At 41.1% G+C, this 17934-nt stretch overlaps 1 protein-coding gene across 1 annotated transcript; it reads left to right on the plus strand.

The window, feature by feature from the left end:
* Positions 1-2879: 2879 nt before the first annotated feature.
* Positions 2880-16073, plus strand: LOC124131072 (lanosterol 14-alpha demethylase-like). The gene is made up of 11 exons (XM_048390194.1): positions 2880-3173; positions 4219-4320; positions 5114-5290; positions 5549-5675; positions 6785-6841; positions 8301-8418; positions 8696-8815; positions 10596-10725; positions 11326-11487; positions 13947-14056; positions 14924-16073. The coding sequence occupies exons 1-11, from the start codon at positions 3030-3032 to the stop codon at positions 15159-15161; spliced, it is 1485 nt and encodes a 494-aa protein (XP_048246151.1). The 5' UTR covers positions 2880-3029; the 3' UTR covers positions 15162-16073.
* Positions 16074-17934: the final 1861 nt, after the last annotated feature.

Genomic DNA, 17934 nt, shown 5'->3' on the forward strand with positions numbered 1-17934 from the left:
CCTGAAGGCAAGGGAAAGCTCTGGATGTGGACCCTGAAGGCGAAGGAAAGCCCTGGGTGTGGATCCTGAAGGCAAGGTAAAGCTGTGGATGTGGATCCTGAAGGCAGGAGAAAGCTCTGGATGTGGATCCTGATGCCGGGGAAAGCTCTGGATGTGGATCCTGATGCCGGGGAAAGCTCTGGATGTGGACCCTGAAGGCAACGGAAAGCCTTGGGTGTGGATCCTGAAGGCAAGGGAAAGCTCTGGATGTGGTTCCTGAAGGCAAGGGAAAGCTCTGGATGTGGACCCTGAAGGCAAAGGAAAGCCCTGGGTGTGGATCCTGAAGGCAAAGGAAAGCTGTGGATGTGGATCCTGAAGGCAGGAGAAAGCTATGGATGTGGATCCTGATGCCGGGGAAAGCTCTGGATGTTGATCCTGATGGCGAGGGAAAGCTCCGGATGTGGATCCTGATGCCGGGGAAAGCTCTGGATGTCGATCCTGATGGCATGGGAAAGCTCTGGATGTGGATCCCGATGGCGAGGGAAAGCTCTGGATGTGGATTCTGATGGCAAAGGAAAGCTCGGGGTTTGAAACCTGATGCCGGGGAAACTCTGGATGTCGATCCTGAAGGCAAAGGAAAGCTCTAGGTGTGGATCCTGAAGGCAAGGGAAAGCTCTGGATTAGATCCTGATGGCATGGGAAAGCTCTGGATGTGGATCCTGATGGCGAGGGAAAGCTCTGGATGTGGATCCTGATGGCAAAGGAAAGCTCGGGGTTTGAAACCTGATGCCGGGGAAAGCTCTGGATGTCGATCCTGGTGGCAGGGGAAGGCTCTGGATGTGGATCCTGATGGCAAAAGAAAAGCTCGGGGTGTAAAACCTGATGCCGGGGAAAGCTCTGGATGTCGATCCTGAAGGCAAAGGAAAGCTCGGGATGTGAAACCTGATGCCGGGGAAAGCTCTGGATGTCGATCCTGATGACATGGGAAAGCTCTGGATGTGGATCCTGATGGCGAGGGAAAGCTCTGGATGTGGATCCTGATGGCAGAGGAAAGCTCTGGGTGTGAAACCTGATGCCGGGGAAAGCTCTGGATGTAGATCCTGATGGCAAAGGAAAGCTCGGGGTGTGGATCCTGATAAAAGGGTAAGCTCTGGTTGTGGATCCTGATGCTGGGGAAAGCTCTGGATGTGGATCATGATAAAAGGGTAAGCTCTGGATGTGGATCCTGATGCCAGGGAAAGCTCTTGATGTGGATCCTGATGGCAAAGGAAAGCTCGGGGTGTGGCTCCTGATGCCGGGGGAAGCTCTGGATGTTGATCCTGATGCCGGGGAAAGCTCGATCTGGATGTGGATCCTGATGGCAAAGGAAAGCTCAGGGTGTGGAACCTGATGCCGAGGTAAGCTCTGGATGTGGATCCGGATGCCGGGGAAAGCTCTGGATGTTGAATCTGATGGCAAGAGAAAGCTCTGGATGTAGATCCTGATAAAAGGGAAAGCTATGGATGTAGATCCTGATAAAATGGTAAGCTCTGCATGTGGATCCTGATGGCAAGGGAAAGCTCTGGGTGTGGATCCTGATGCCAGGGAAAGCTCTAGTGGAATCTGATGCCGGGGAAGGCTCTGGATGTTGATCCTGATACCGTGGAAAGCTCTGCATGTGGATCCTGATGTTAAGAGAAAGCCTTTTTATTCGTTGGCTTTATCTGCCGAGAAACCTATCAAGTAAATGATAAATGCAGGTATCATTTAATTTGACAAATATATATTTTCCCATTCGTGTATATTTCACATTTGTGTAAACACACACAATCCCATTTTTGGCGGTTAAACAAATAGTTTTCCCTCACAGTAAATTTGAGGTAGGCATATAGATCAGTATGTCACAAGGAACCGGCCATTAATATTTATTGCGAGGCGGAAGAGTATCTGGAACTTTTGTTGCAGAGGGAATAATCAGTCTCATTAAAATCTTAGTTCTCGCTACGGCAAAACAAAGATTTGAAGACATCTCATTACTGGTCACGCCAGAACGACCTGCATGCACACTAACCCAGTGACCTAATCACTATCTTTGATGCGAAGTCCTGCGATATTATATAGAAAATGAACTAGATATTATCAAGGAGATTATATGTACATTTTATAATCCACTGCATATATAACACAGGCTACAGTCCCTGAACTAGTATTGATATTATCCCTTCCGCCCAGCCTCACTACATGACGCTATATATGGCTCTTAATGAATCAAGTCTTGCTTTTCCAATCTCCTATCTCGCTGGGGGTCCATTTTAAATGGACTTGTTTGTTTCTATCAAATTCATATATTTCCAGAGACTATTTAAGCGTAGGTCTAAACACGGGCCTAAATTATAGTTGATCATTCGTGGTACAACATTGATATGTCGGTATATTGACCGTGTACATGGACCCTAAATATGTATTAAGTGTCCATGCCGTGTACAAACACAGTATTATATATATAGGCTATAACATAACGTTTGGTGATTAATAATGGAGGTTATGTTTACCATGATCAGAATCTCAATATTTTAAAATATAAAGTCAACTTATTGCTAAGTCTACGTGCTTCGTCGAGCCTATGAGAAATCAGCTGATCTGATAACAAACTCTGGTGATAGTTTCAATCCGAAATGAGGAGAGAACTATTGACCAATCAAAATAGTTGTCAGTGTTTACGGATCGTCTGCTAGAAGCGTAGTAATTTTAGAAAGTAAAGTTCTAAAAATTACGAAACAGAAATGTCATTATTGAATAGACATGTACTCAAATATCATTTGTATCAGAGAAAACAATGTTATTTCTATATCGTGAAATATTTTATATAAAGTTTGATGTCGAGTTTGAAATGAACACATCCACCAATAGAGGACTACTTTGTCGGAAGCGTATCCGGGTCCGGTGTTGTCAGGCACTCGCCTGTTCCCAACATGCTGGGTAAAGAACCTTTCTGTTGATGTGACATCTCATCCGACTATCTGTCAATACATAGAGGCAGACAGCCTCAAGACAGCTGAGATATTACAACGATGGCGACCGAGGACACAGTATCGATCGTTGGCAGTGTCATAGAACACATGATGGAACTCAACGCGGCGACGACCGCTCTGGTGACAACCACGGTCGTACTGAGTGCTGTTATGGCAATGAGAGCTTTAATCGAAAAGAAACAGGTAATGTAGAGCATTTGAAAAAAATCAAGTCGTCGCTTTCGATCTCAATAGTAGTGGCCGATCAGTGTCATCTCTAATAGTTTTAGTAAGCAAGAAGTGTCCCCATTCTGGCGATGTATCATTCGTGTCGTAGGCTTCAGAGTTCACGTTTCACACACCAAAAGGGAGACAGTGCAAATAAACAGTCCCAGCAAGTATATCTTAATCAGTGAATGTAAACCTTTTCAAAATATAGATTGGTATGAGCACATGTGACATATTTTGCTGTAAACTATACCAAATATTGGCAAATGTCATCATTCAAACCGGGTGCAGGCTAAAACGTCACCGATTTCTCTGGCGAAAACGGCACCGCATTTGGCGAAAACGGCTACTATGTGTTGGGCGAAAACGGCACCTCTATTTTTAAGAACGATAACAACGATTTTTGTAGTAATATTTAGGGTTTAATTACATGGTATTTGATGTATTTACATGTAATTTGATGTATGTGATGTATTTACATTGTATTTCCCGTTTTTTCCACAGATAAGTAAATATGTTCATATATACAGTTTTGTGGCATGTCCATCGTCAACATCATCATCATCATTCTCTTCACAATATTGGTCCATGTACAACCGAACATTGTGAGAGTACTTGGGTCAGGGAGAGATCTCCATCTCCATCCTATAGTTGGAGGAGAGGCTAATTTCTAATGTAAACTTGTTTTAACATCTCACAATTATTGGCGTTTGCAAGTTACAATGTAAGTTTAATATCATTTATTTGACCAAGGTAAGAAAAAAAAAGTGCCGTTTTCGCTGGAGTCGAGGTGCCGTTTTCGCCCGGTGACGTTTTGCTGAGGTGCCGTTTTCGCTATAACCCATTAATACCAATACTGTATCAGTACAAATTTATCAATATGGATGATAAATTAATAACTTGCTTCTTCAGAAACATTAACATTTGTTAAGATTACCATGAAAAGTACAATACATGATGTGACATGATTGAATGGTTCCTTGTCATAGTCTGATAACATTCCTGCATGTTATGGTTTCAGGAGAACCTACCACCACATATACCTTCAGTAATACCATTCCTGGGTCAAGCCATCAGCTTCGGACAAAGTCCTATAGAGTTTCTTGTAGCAGCCTACAAACAAGTAAGTTCTTTGGTCATAGATTCCTCTACCCATTTCCCTGCGCTTTGGCAGATTCAATTCCTCACAAGGTACAAAGTTTGAAGCCTATTTCTAGCGGCCCCTAAAAATACTTAAAAAAACTCACTTCAATCCTTTAATATGTTTTAACTTGATATTTGAGTGAAAAACAAACCTCACAAGCCATTGACACGATTAATGACAGCAGGCAAGTTTTGTCTCTTGTTTGCCCAATTATGTTGGACAATATGCCAAGGGGAATCTCTTATGGATGAGTGAATGTTGCATAAGTCTGCAGTCCGCAATATTCCAGCTTTAGCACAGCAGCCTGTAATGATCAGGTCTTGATCAGACAAATGTGTGACTGAAAGCTTGAGCAATGATACACGTCATCGGGGCGAGATGAAACTCGGTCAGCCAAGTCACATGATCGAGTCTGCCCACCTGACCCCCATTTATTAAACGCATACAGTGCTGGGGACCAATTCTGACTCAGAATCCCCAAAAGGGTTTGTTACAGTGGGTATTCTTGGTTAGAATTGGTCCTCAGCAATATATGCTGACCATCAGAGGCAACCAAATGGATTGGGTGGTTAGGCTCGGTGACTTGGTTGACGGCATGGGTTGTTGCTCACAATATTGTCTGGTCCAGAATCGTCGTATAGCTGGAATATTGCTGAGTGGAGACAAACACAAAAAGCTGCAGGATCTATCATCGATTAATTGTGGTTTTTATGGAGTTATGTTGTCAAATGTTATAATAGCAGGAGTAATGGTTGTTGATGTGATGTTTCAGTATGGGCCTGTGTTTAGCTTCACCATGGTGGGAAAGACCTTCACATACCTCATCGGCTCCGAGTCGTCAGCACTGTTCTTCAACAGCCGCAATGAAAACCTCAATGCCGAGGAAGTTTACAGTCGACTGACAACGCCAGTGTTTGGGAAAGGTGTTGCCTATGATTGTTCTAATGCTGTAAGTTCTTCAGATATTTTTTATTTTATCAGAAATTTCTGTTTACTTCAATCTACGTAATTAAAGCCTGTAAATATGGTAAATAATCAAGTCTGGACCAGCTAACCAGTGATTGAGATTCAATTTTGAGCAATACCTGACACTGTCAGACATGCAATCAATTAAGTTCGACTCTGACCACCCAATCCAATGCTATCTATCAGCTCATCAGTTCTTTGTATGCCTGTATGAAAGTTTATTGGTACTTTCTGTTGTCAGAGGTTTCTGGAACAGAAGAAAATGTTTAAGACTGGACTGAATATTGCAAGGTTCAGGGAACACATTCCCATGATTGAAGAAGAGACGATCAAGTATTTTGAGAGATGGGGAGACAAGGGCGAGCGTGGTAAGTTTTGACTTTGGAACATGGCGAGGAGGGGATTGCTTGGATTATAGAAAATATTGGAGAAAATGCTTTGCCTCAGGCTTACAAAAAGGGGAAAATATTGCTTTTCTTACAAAAATGTATGGCAGAAAGAAAACGTTAAGTTCCTAATGCCATTGTAAAGATTTGTTTTGAAGCAGTGGGGGTCACGGGTGGCCCAGTCGTCAGCGATGCAGCAATTTGTTATGCAGAGTTGTGTCCTTTGGGCACACCGGAAACCTTACTAATGATTGTGGGATCAAACCCTGGTTCGCCCTGCTTATGTTTCTAGGTTTGTCAGCACCATACGCATGCTTGTGATTTCACTAAAGTGGTAGCCATCTGAGACCGGCATCACTTCGAGCTTTCCTTCCATGTTACTGGAATACTGTTAAAAGCGGAGTTAAAACATACTCACTCACTCAAATATTCAGTAAAACAATCCCATCAGACTGATCAAACAAACATAAATTCATCTGGATAACAGGAAGTCAGTTGTAAACATTTTTCAAGTTTGATAAAATGACATTCTCTCATTCACAAAAATATACAAAGATTCTTGTAATGGCCGTTTGCACACTAGTGGAAGTCATGGGCCGATATTTGCCCCCATGGCTGCAGTAAATGTCAGTAAAAATTTCAGTTGGAATTAAGCATTTTCCAATTCATGCTGTTTCAGTTAAAACCTGACCCGTGAAGTTCCGGGGTAGAATAGGTCTTCAGCAACCCATGCATGCTGTGAAAGGCAACTATGCATGTCGTAAAAGGCGACTAACGGGATCAGATGGTCAGGTTTGCTGACTTAGTTGATGCATGTCATTGTATCCCGATTGTGTGGATAGATGCTCATGATGTCAATCACTGGATTGGCCGGTCCAGACTTGATTGTTTACAGTCCGCTCTCATATAGCTGTAATATTGCTGAATGCGGCGTTAAACAAGAAACAAAACCAAAATAGAGGAAGTGGCTGTTATGCTTTGTTTAACATTATTGCTGAATGCAATGTTAAAAATCAGTGTTAAAATACCTCTGAAATTAGGTAAATAAGATAATGAACAGTGATGACCCATGCTGACTATTAATGTTGCAGATTTTTTCATGGCTCTGTCCGAGTTGATCATATTGACTGCAAGCAGGTGCCTCCATGGTAAGTGTTTGAATATCACTGATCAGGTTGCATCGAAGTCTCCCATACCCAGGCCTCCATGCTTGTAAGGTCTACAAAAGAGGATCAGGTGGTTATTAGAACTGAGTTTTGCCTGGTATCTTGCGATACGATGTGTATCTTGATACGGACTGATGATACCACTGGTATTGTGATACACCGTGACAATTAGTAAGAAATGATGAAATCGCTGAAATACAACTCTTAAACCTCTTGCTTCATACATTTATTTATTATCTCAAAAACCTGAACTCAAAAAGTTAAAAAACACATAAACAAAACAGTTTAAAATGAAGGGATGGTTATTAAATGTAATAGTTACTGGGCCCGTCCTCTACCGCCACGTCCTATGTTCCACCATGCTTACAAGTTGCACTGTAGTACTTCTGCCATTACAGGAGGTCGCTCTTATCAGTTCCTGTTCTATTTATAGCACATCACGATCTCACAAACTAGTGATTGAAGTATCATCTGTACCTTAGTATTGATGATGTCGTAGGTATCAGTGAATCGTTACAGAACCTAGTGATTATTATCCCCCGCCACGAAGTGGAAGGGGGATATAGGAATGGGTGCCGTCCGGCCGGCTGTCACACTTCGTTTCCGGAGCAGATCTTGAAAACCGTACCATATTTCTTCACCAAACTTGGCACATAGATAGATCTAGTGGTGAACTGGTGCCTTTTGATAGTTTGGGATTTTTAAAAAAGTTATTTTTCGAGTTTCCATGGCAACGACTTTGATTTAGACTGAAAATGGCAGTAGTCCTCGTTTCCGGAGCAGATCTTGAAAACCGTACCATATTTCTTCACCATACTTGGCACATAGATAGGTCTAGTGGTGAACTGGTGCCTTTTGATAGTTTGGGATTTTTAAAAAAGTTATTTTACGAGTGTCCATGGCAAGGACTTTGATTTAGACTGAAAATGGCAGTAGTCCTCGTTTCCGGAGCAGATCTTGAAAACCGTACCATATTTCTTTACCAAACTTGGCACATAGATAGATCTAGTGGTGAACTGGTGCCTTTTGATAGTTTGGGATTTTTAAAAAATCAATGCCCATGTTGTCAATCACTGGATTGTCTGGACCAGACTTGATTATTTAGAGACTGCTGTCAAATAGCTAGAATATTGCTGAGTGCGGCGATAAACAACAAACAAACAAAACAAAAACGATATGACACAGTCCCGATTCTTAATGTTCATCATTTTTGCATGGAATCGATCCATGCAATTGGGATCAATGTCATGCATCAACCAAGTCAGCGAGTTTGACCACCCGATCCCGTTAGTCGCCTCTTACGACAAGCATAATCGCCTTTTACGGCAAGTATGGGTTGCTGAAGACTTATTTACCCCGGATCTTCATGGGGCACTTTGGCTTGTGATGATGGTGATGAAGGTGGATGTGATGATGATGATGATGATGATGACTGTTCCAGGTGAGGAGATCCGGTCTATCCTGGATGAGAAGGTGGCCCAGCTGTACTGGGACCTGGACGGAGGGTTCTCGCATCTCGCCTGGCTTCTCCCTGGATGGTTGCCATTCCCCAGTTTCAGGTACAGACTTGTGCCCTTTTGCCCATGCTGATAACGAATAAGACAACAACTGTGATGAATCCCATCTTATGTAGACTGGTTCTTAAGTATTAAATAATGTGTTGTGCATTTTACATGAGGAGTATATTGAAACTTTATACCCTTGTACAGGGGGCTACACTCTCATGTGAGTTTGGTTTCACGTAGGACAAAGTCACCCTGTAACATGCTTGTTACATTGTTCCTAATGTTCCAGTTGTTGAAGAAAGATGTCGTTGATTGTAAGTTCTGCTTTTAGGAAACGGGACCGAGCACACATGGAGGTGAAGAAGATGTTCTACAAGGTGATCCAGGCCCGGCGCCAGTCCGAAGAGACGCACGACGACATGCTGCAGACTCTCATTGACTCCCCATACAAGTAAGGCAACATCAGGCAGAGCTCCAGATAAGCTGCGTATCTGCGTGAAATACGCATCAGAAATGCAGAAATACGCAGTAAAATATAATCCAAGCATATCAAATACGCAACGAACATTACAGATACGCTACAAAAATAAAACTTGTGCGTATCATCAAAATATTGTGAAGTAACCCTGCGTATTCGATTAGCAAATCAGCAACTTTATTTTGAATTTATAAACGGGCATTCCGTCAACCTTGCCAAACTCCACGATGACAGTTACATCATGATCATTTGCCATCACACTTTCTTGTGGAAGTATCGTGGTATTTTTGAGTCGGACTGTCCTATAAAGCTCTCGAACCCACACGACACCAGTTTGAAGGGACTAGATGAATAGTTTTTTTAAATATTTAACTTAAATACCCACGTCTGTAAAAACTAGTGGGTAACAGAAATTTGAATACGCAGATAGAATTACTGATACCCAATGATTTTAAATGCATGGGTAAAATACCCACAACACCAAAAGCTTATCTGGAGCTCTGGTGTAATTGAGTGCTACACTCTATGACAGAGTCTTTGTACTTGGTAACCGGGTTAAATATTTTTATGATTATGAGCAGAAACACTGCTCACCCAAGCATGTACAATAACAGCAGTTGTGATAAATAGGTAACACTGCTCCTGAACTGACATGCACGGTTTGATGTTCTTGCGTTGGTATGTCGCTGACAGTTCTCAAGGTTCGTAGGTTTCTTAGTGCATCCCGCATCTGCAATGCAATAAACCTCTTCTGCCTTTAGATTGCCAATCGTAAACAAGTAAGGCAACATCAGGACTCTAATCAGGCTCACAGAGGTCAGACACTTCAAAGGTATAACATGTCTGGACTTGAATGGGATTTCCAAGGCAGTATAGGCCCCGAATATTTGCTGCTCACCTATTTGGGGATTCTGGTCACCAGTATCTGTTGTTTGCCTCCTGCTCTGTTGTATTATGACTGTGATCATAATGTACTTATCATCTTCACAATGTGATCGATGGGTCGTGTTATCTGAAACGTAAGGCCTGTCTCATCTCAGTGCAAAAGGTGGCGGTGGGGTAGCCTAGTGGCTAAAACCTTTGTTGTCCTAAGACCCGTGTTTGATTCTACACATAGAAACAATGTGTCAAGTTCATTTCTGGTGTCCCCTGCCGTGATATTTCTGGAATATTGCTAACCGCGGCGTGAAACCATGCTCACTCATTCACTCCAGTTCATGAGACTTGCCTAGCTGTAAACTACGTGTTTGATTGCTTCATGACATCATCAGGCCCAACTCCCAGCATCCCACACTCTCTCAGTCACATTGGGACACAGTCACACGTTTGCCTCCTTTTTGGGACATGTGTCGGCTGACCATGGTTGCAACGCATTTCTGGTGTCCCCCTCTGTGATATTGCTGGAATATTGCTAAAAGCGGCATAAAACCATACTCACTCACTGCTACGATTTCTTTGAATAGTATTAGGGTGTAAGGGAGGTAACTCTGTTTATGCAACCCCTGATATTGAGTTCATGTTCTGAAAGTATTTGTATGTCCCTTCAGAAGACTGAATCATAAAGTACTTTCTATTAGTGTTGCAAATGATCATTCTTGGTCTCTTACTTATGTTAAAACTGAATAGAATAGAATATTAGAAAAAAAGTGTCAGTCACTGAGTTGTTTTGGGTTGGTATGAATGCGGTACCAATCGGTCTATGAACAGTGCCTATGTACAATGTATGACTAGTTTGACCATTGTCTGTGTGTAGAGACGGCAGCTATCCGACGGATGACGAGGTTGCTGGGATGTGCATCGGGCTTCTTCTGGCCGGGCAGCACACGTCCTCCACCACCACCGCCTGGCTCAGCTTCTTTCTAGCTAAAGACAAACAACTGCAGGTGAGGAGGAGAGTGTCTGTATTGGATGTCATATCTAAGGCAGCAGTCTCACGAGACCCGTGAAGATTCCGGGGTAGAATAGGTCTTCAGCAACCCATGCTTGTCGTAAAAGGCGACTAACGGGATCGGGTGGTCAGGCTCGCTGACTTGCTTGATGCATGTCATCGATCCCAATTGCGTGGATCGATGCTCATGATATCAATCACTGGATTGTCTGGTCCAGACTCGATTATTTACAGACCGCTGTCATATAGCTGGAATATTGCTGAGTGCGGCGTTAAACAACAAACCAACCAACCGACCAACAGTAGTTTCATGATCATTTCAGCCTACTCAGGGATGTATCATGTTAGGCCCTAAGTCTGCAGTAAATGTCGGTAAAAAGTTCTAATTTGAATTTTGGCATTTTAAATAATTACTTCATTGAACGATATTATATCTTAAACATCGATTATGTTAAGAATAGAATTATATGATAAAGAGATTATTACCCATTTGTGATCCCGAATTGTGAATATCAAATATTTGTAATAAAAAATATGTATTATATGAGCCCTTGGCAGGCATGGATGGTTCACCTGATAAGGTTTGGTCTTTCAGAATCGAGTTTATGAGGAGCAGAAGAAGGTATGTGGTGATGATTTACCTCCCCTGACTTACGAAGACACGAAGGACCTGCAGCTGATGGACCGATGTCTGAAGGAAACGCTCCGACTCCGACCACCCATTATGACCATGATGAGGATGTGCAAATCACCGCAGGTTGGAACGAGTAGATACAAATACGTTGATTATCCCCCTCCCACATCACCATTTGCAGGGAATAGAGAAACAGGCTGTGTTTGTGGGGCTGTCATGCTTGTTTCCAGAGAATAAACTTTGTCTTGTTTATATATATTGAGGGGCTTGTGGTTAAAGAGTTTACTCGTCATGCCGAAGACCTTGGTTCAATTCCTGACATGGGCACAATGTGTGAAGCCCATTTCTGGTGTCCCTGCCATGATATTGCTGGAATATTGCTAAAGGCGGCGAAAAACCAAACTCACTCACTCTTGTTATATTTTGGGTTAAGATCCATAATCCAAAAATAGATATGATAATCAGTTAGAATTTATCCAGTTATCTGTTAGCCAATTTGGACTAGATTGAAATATAAATGTGGTTCTATTTTATTATTTTGTACTGGGTTACACAAAGCTTTCGAGACCGTACACAAAAATACATATATCAGGCCTCAAAGTGTATTTTTTTCCTAAGGAGCTATTGACTTCCACCCATGTGAAATTCAAGAAGTCAGGTGAAAAATTAAGGAGCCAAACTTCAAGATCATAGTCAGTAATGCATACTACTGTTAAAGTATATGTAATCTCCCTAACTGCAGCAACACCGATTCCTACAAGCTTTTTTGTTATTTACGTTGTTGTAAATACTTGACAAGATTATTGATTAAATTTTATCTTACATATTCCAATGTTAATTTTTATATTTCTTAAAATGTAATTTTAGTTCAGTTGATCAGTGTTTATTAATGCATTGTATTTCTGTACTATGCAGTTAAACAAATCAAGCTGGTGACCTAATATTACTAAGTAGCCAAGTGGCGACTGATATAAAAATATTGGTCGCCAAGCGGCAATTTCAATCACTATGGTGACCGAATTAGTTGCAACTTTGAGGCCTGTGTATATTTCATATATATATATATGAGACAGGACATGTATACAGAAATCTGAAAGATTCGTCATGTTGGATAATGTTTCATTTATGTTAATGTTTCATGCAAGGTTTGCTTGAACTTGTTTTCATTATTTTCACATATGTGAGTAAGTGTTTGTGGGATGCAAGACATTACGTCCTGTGTGCATATTAAAAACAATGGACACAAATAACAACCACTGCGAGCCCCATTGAACACCAAATATGCAAGCCAGCATTAAAAGTGTATTGGGTTATTATGGCAATATCACCTTCTGTGTGGGTGCTTTGGATGATCGAAACAAATTAGACTGACACATACTTAAGATTTATCTGGTATTTCAATTTTGATGAAAATGCAATCAGTGTTCAGACAATCCATGTCAGATTTCCTTCACTCAGGATACGGAATCACTATGTTTCAATTTAAACAAGAAATTCTCATCTATCGTATTCTTAAAGGGCAAGTTCACACGGAAATGAACCAATTTTTCTTGTACTTTTTCCACATTAAAAGTGTTAACAAAGAAGTGTCATAGACAAAAATATAAAAACATCATATTTAATTAACATATTTTTTGCATTAAAACGATTTATATTTTTCACATTTACCAAGTGTTCTATTTCCATAACAAAAACACCATGGCTTATGCCCCTTGCAATATGACGTCATTGGTGCCAATTGATAAACATTATGACGTCATCATGCTTTGTTAGAGCCGCTTCACGTGGTGTAGGTACAGTTTTGTGATTCTAGCGTCTCAGATGCCAGCCAGAATTGTGTGATGCTGAGTCACCACTGCGCCGGAGTTTGTCGTAGACCATGTTGTTTTACCGCAAACTGGTCCTTGATATCTTTTGCGTTGAGAATAGACAGGGACCCAGTTGAATTGGCACCAATTACGTCATAATCTAAGGGGGATAACTCAGGCCTATTTCGCTCGTAAAACGAAGGCCTCATAACGGCATATCATTTTAACACTATTGTGAGCTTCCTACTTTCACTGTGAAAAAAATGAGTGTATATTTTCAAACACAGATACTAACTAATTCTAAAATTGCGTTTTGTTTAGAAAAAGAAAGAAAGTGATTTTTGCGTGTACACTTCCCCTTTAAGCATGTTAAGGTTTACAGATTCTTTCTTTAACACCTGGGACCTTTTTTTAGGTCCCGAGGACTGCAAATATATAAGCCAAGGTTCATCTTTGTTCATCTTTGTTCATCTTTGTGGACCGCCTCCGTGGTCTAGTGGTAGAGCGTCTGCCCGGAGAGCGAAAGGTCGGGGATTGGATCCCATACCAAAAGACTTTAAAACATTTTACTAATTGTTACCCTGCCTGGTGCTCAGCTGTATGGGGCTAAAACAAGGACTTGACGGAAAACCTCATTTCACCTCACCTCTTCTTTGTGTCTCTGAATCGGAATCTATATATCAGTGATATGTGTTGTATATTAGTGCAATAATTGGGAATACTGTAAGGTGAAGGCTTGCTTGGACCTGTTTCTGATATTCTTCATTGTTTCAGAACATCCTTGGTTATACAATACCACCGGGCCACCAGATCTGTGTCTCCCCGACGACCAACCACAAGCTCCCCGATACCTGGACAGACTTTGCCGCCTATGACCCAGATAGGTACGTCAGGAGGGTTTGTTCATATCTTGACGTTTGCTGAATATCGTACCCAAACAATTTCCTATTAACATTATCATATATATGTTACTGCTCACCTGGACATACAAACAAAGGTTTAGGAGATAAACCCTGTTTATGCAGCCATTAGTCGAGTCGTTCGCTTGTCACGTTGTGTGCACAAAGTATATGGTATATAGTTGTGGTGCCGTTAACCATTAATAATTAATGTTACAAGGGCATAAAACCACACTCAATCATTTGACCTGATACAAAGGACAAGGATTTATCTGCACCTGATTTGAGGCTGATATTCGGCCATGAGTCTGCAGCACATGTCAGAAAAAAATCCCAAATTGGATTACACATTCCCAATTGATGCTGTTATGTTTGTACCTAATGTTATGGTTTTGTGAGGTGACTTTTCATTGATTACAGACCAAAGTATAGAGGAAAGGCTTCAATTCTTGGTGTCGCATTATTTCATTAGATGCAATGGTAAAATACATCTGAATTTTGGAAAATATGAACTTTTAAAAAATCTCAATTTTAAACAAAATAATTATATTTTTAACTTCTCCTGGATTACATTATAGCACATTGCTCTCACTAAGGAAGTCATAACTGGTAATGAATGATGACCTGGCAGTATCTTCAGTAACTCTTCTTACCCAACAAGACCTCCGTGACCTCCATGTCAAAAGACACGCCCCTTTTTTGTCATTATTGACTAAGCAGGACGTGAGAGACGATATCTTTCCTGGAATTTAGGATTTTTTCAATTTTGCCTGCCAAGGAAACATAGTTTGGAATCCTAGATAAATCACTCATACTACTCTAGGTATTAATGGACTAATGCCATGTTGACAGATTCCTGGACCCAGATGTGGCTAACAGTGAGAAGTTTGCCTATATTCCCTTTGGTGCCGGCCGGCACCGATGTATCGGAGAATCCTTCGCCTATGTCCAGATCAAGACAATCCTATCCACCGTTTTACGCAAATATGAACTTGACCTCGTGGATGGCTACTTCCCCGAGGTGGACTTCTCCACAATGATCCACACACCCAAGAACCCCGTCATCAGATACAAGCTGAGGACAACATAAGTGTGTGCCTGATCATCGTGATATTGTCATGTGTGTCTGTGATCATATCGGAACTTCTAGACGGCAGTGTGTTGACATGTGGGTCCAGTGTGATCTGGTGGAACATCCTGGTGATGAAGCAGTGTTAGAAATTGGCACAAGTCCTGTAATCCTTGCCACAATGCCCAATAGTTAAAGTATCATAAGGAAAAGTAGACGTTTGCCATTATTAAGGATTTTGCTATATGTTATCATTGATATGACTAGTGAACTAAAAAGTTTTATGGTTGTGAAGTCAGTGTTTGGTCTGGAAGTGCACAGAATATGTAATTATATTTATGTATCAGGTACTGTTAGATCCTTGAGTGGTGTTTGCAGGGTCAGAAATTGGCACTAGTCCTGTAGTCCTTGCCAAACTGCCTAATAGTTAAGATATCATAAGGACTATATGCCATTTTCAAGTGTTTTGCTATTTGTTATCATTATAAAGATTAGTGGATTAAAAATGTTAGTTTCTTTCGTTGGTTTGGAAGTTGCATCTGTGACTTATGACAAGATATTGTCTTGTGGTGTTAAACAAACATGAAGATGACAAGTATTGGGGGGGTTACTGCCATCTAGTCACTCACCTAAACCTCAATAACTTTTAGAACTGTTTGTGACTTCGGTGAAATTTTGTCCATCGGATATTATTCATGTTGAATTGAATTATTGAACACAGTACTGTTACTTTGTGTACAGGGTAGATACTATATAGAAATGGAAGATTTGCATGTGGAAATGGTCGTCTATCCCAGGAAACAAGAATGAGACCCATGAAGATCCGGGGTAGAATAGGTCTTCAGCAACCAATTCTTGCCGTAAAAGGCAAAGCAGGGGCTAATGGGATCGCTGACTTGGTTGATGCATGTCATTGTATTCCAATTGTGTGGGTAGATGCTCATGATGTCAATCACTGGATTGTCTGGTCCAGACTTGATTATTTACAAGCTGACGCCATATAGCTGTAATATTGTTGAGTGCGGCGTTAAACAACAAACAAACAAATGAAAGAAAGAAAGTCTTAAATGATTTTCTGCAGTTTGTGCCCTGTGTCCAGGTCAGTTAAAAGATAAATGTTTTTGTGTTACAGTTGCCCTTGATTATGAGGAGCTGAGCAGGGTGGATACATTATCCCTATGTTGGGCTGAACGGGATTGTGTGCATGTGTGAGGTTGTGAAAACTATACATTTGTCTCAGGTATACATTCATGAAACCAAGAATTTGATGTGACGAATGTGCCCCTCTCTAGACGTAACTTGGCAAGTCTTCCAAGGAAGTTGGTAGTTGTGCTGTCAATGCCTGTCTTGGCTTGAGTTCAATCTGGGCCTTATCTCTGTCAATATATTGCTCAGATTGAATTCTTTGGATGACTTGTCTTGCATGTATAAGATATGTTAATGAATGATTAATGTAAATTGAAATAAATTATTGTGTAAATAAATATCAAACTTACAAATGTGAAACTCATTGTTGTTCATGCAATATTTCCATATTTCAAATCATTGCCTAACCACATGTATGTTAGCTGGACCAGTGATCCCCAGTCTCGTTAAGATGAGATAGTTAACTCCGATGTTATACCTGTATGCATGAAGATCTGAGGACATCTCTGGTCCGACCTTAATAGTAGGTTTTGTGTCAGTGAACCTTTTAATCAGCCAATCAGAGTCCTGGCTTCTTAGTTACCGGTCCGAGTAAGCTTTCAGCATGTTCAGACCAGCTTGTATGATTTCTGGACCCATGAAGATCCGGGGTAAAATAAGTCTTCAGCAACACATTCTTGTCATAAAAGGCGACTTTGCTTGTCGTAATTAGGTGACTAACAGGATCGGATGGTCAGGCTTGCTGACTTGGTTGATCCATGTCATCGTATTCCAATTGTGTGGATCGATGCACATGATGTCCATCACTGGATTGTCCGGTTGTCATACAGCTGTAATATTGCTGAGTGCGTTAAACAACAAACAAACAAACAAATATATTATATTTCTGTACCTTGAAAACAAAAAACTTGACCTGTTCTGAATGTAAATCATAGTCCCCAGGTAAGGGAGTTAACTGACTATATTCGTCCACTTTACAACCTTTCCGAACAAGGCAGGAATTTCTGTGCGCGATCGTAGCGCCACCAGTGGCAATTACGAGTTACATGTATGTCCCGTCTACATCCCTCATATTGACCAATCAGATTCCGCCTCTAAAATCACTCACATTTATTCAAACAAAATGGCGGCGTCCAGTCAAGACGATCTGATAGATAATTAAAATCTCTATTGTAAAAAAACGGATCTTTCTTGCGAATTGCATCAATTCATGTGAGCACCTTGATTAAAAACATGAAAATATTTGGAAAATATCTGCTGACGCCAACTTACGAACCGGATGTCGATTTCGTACGTGATTTTGATTGGAGTATGCACAGACTCAATAGTCCAGACAAAATATAACACCATAGTTCCAGCCTTGTTCGGCAAGGGTGGAAACTGGACTAAGATGAATGTAGATAAATATGCCCGTGATATTATATAATTGAAGATGTTTTATAGGCCCTATCGTTCCTAGGTGCAATGACATCTACCCCCAAACAAGAGCTATTTGTTCTGTGGGTTTTCTGTTGTACAAAATGGAAGTTCTGAATCAAGGCGGTAAAGATATGAAGCCGAATCTTCACCTGATGCGAACTTCTATTGAGGAATCCTCAGATTTCTTTCGTAGAGGGGTATATATGGTATTAGAGTAAAACATCTGAAG

The sequence above is a fragment of the Haliotis rufescens genome, unplaced genomic scaffold, assembly GCF_023055435.1.
Source record: "Haliotis rufescens isolate VD_foot unplaced genomic scaffold, xgHalRufe1.0.p SCAF_10, whole genome shotgun sequence".
In the NCBI taxonomy this organism is placed as follows: Eukaryota; Metazoa; Mollusca; class Gastropoda; order Lepetellida; family Haliotidae; genus Haliotis; species Haliotis rufescens.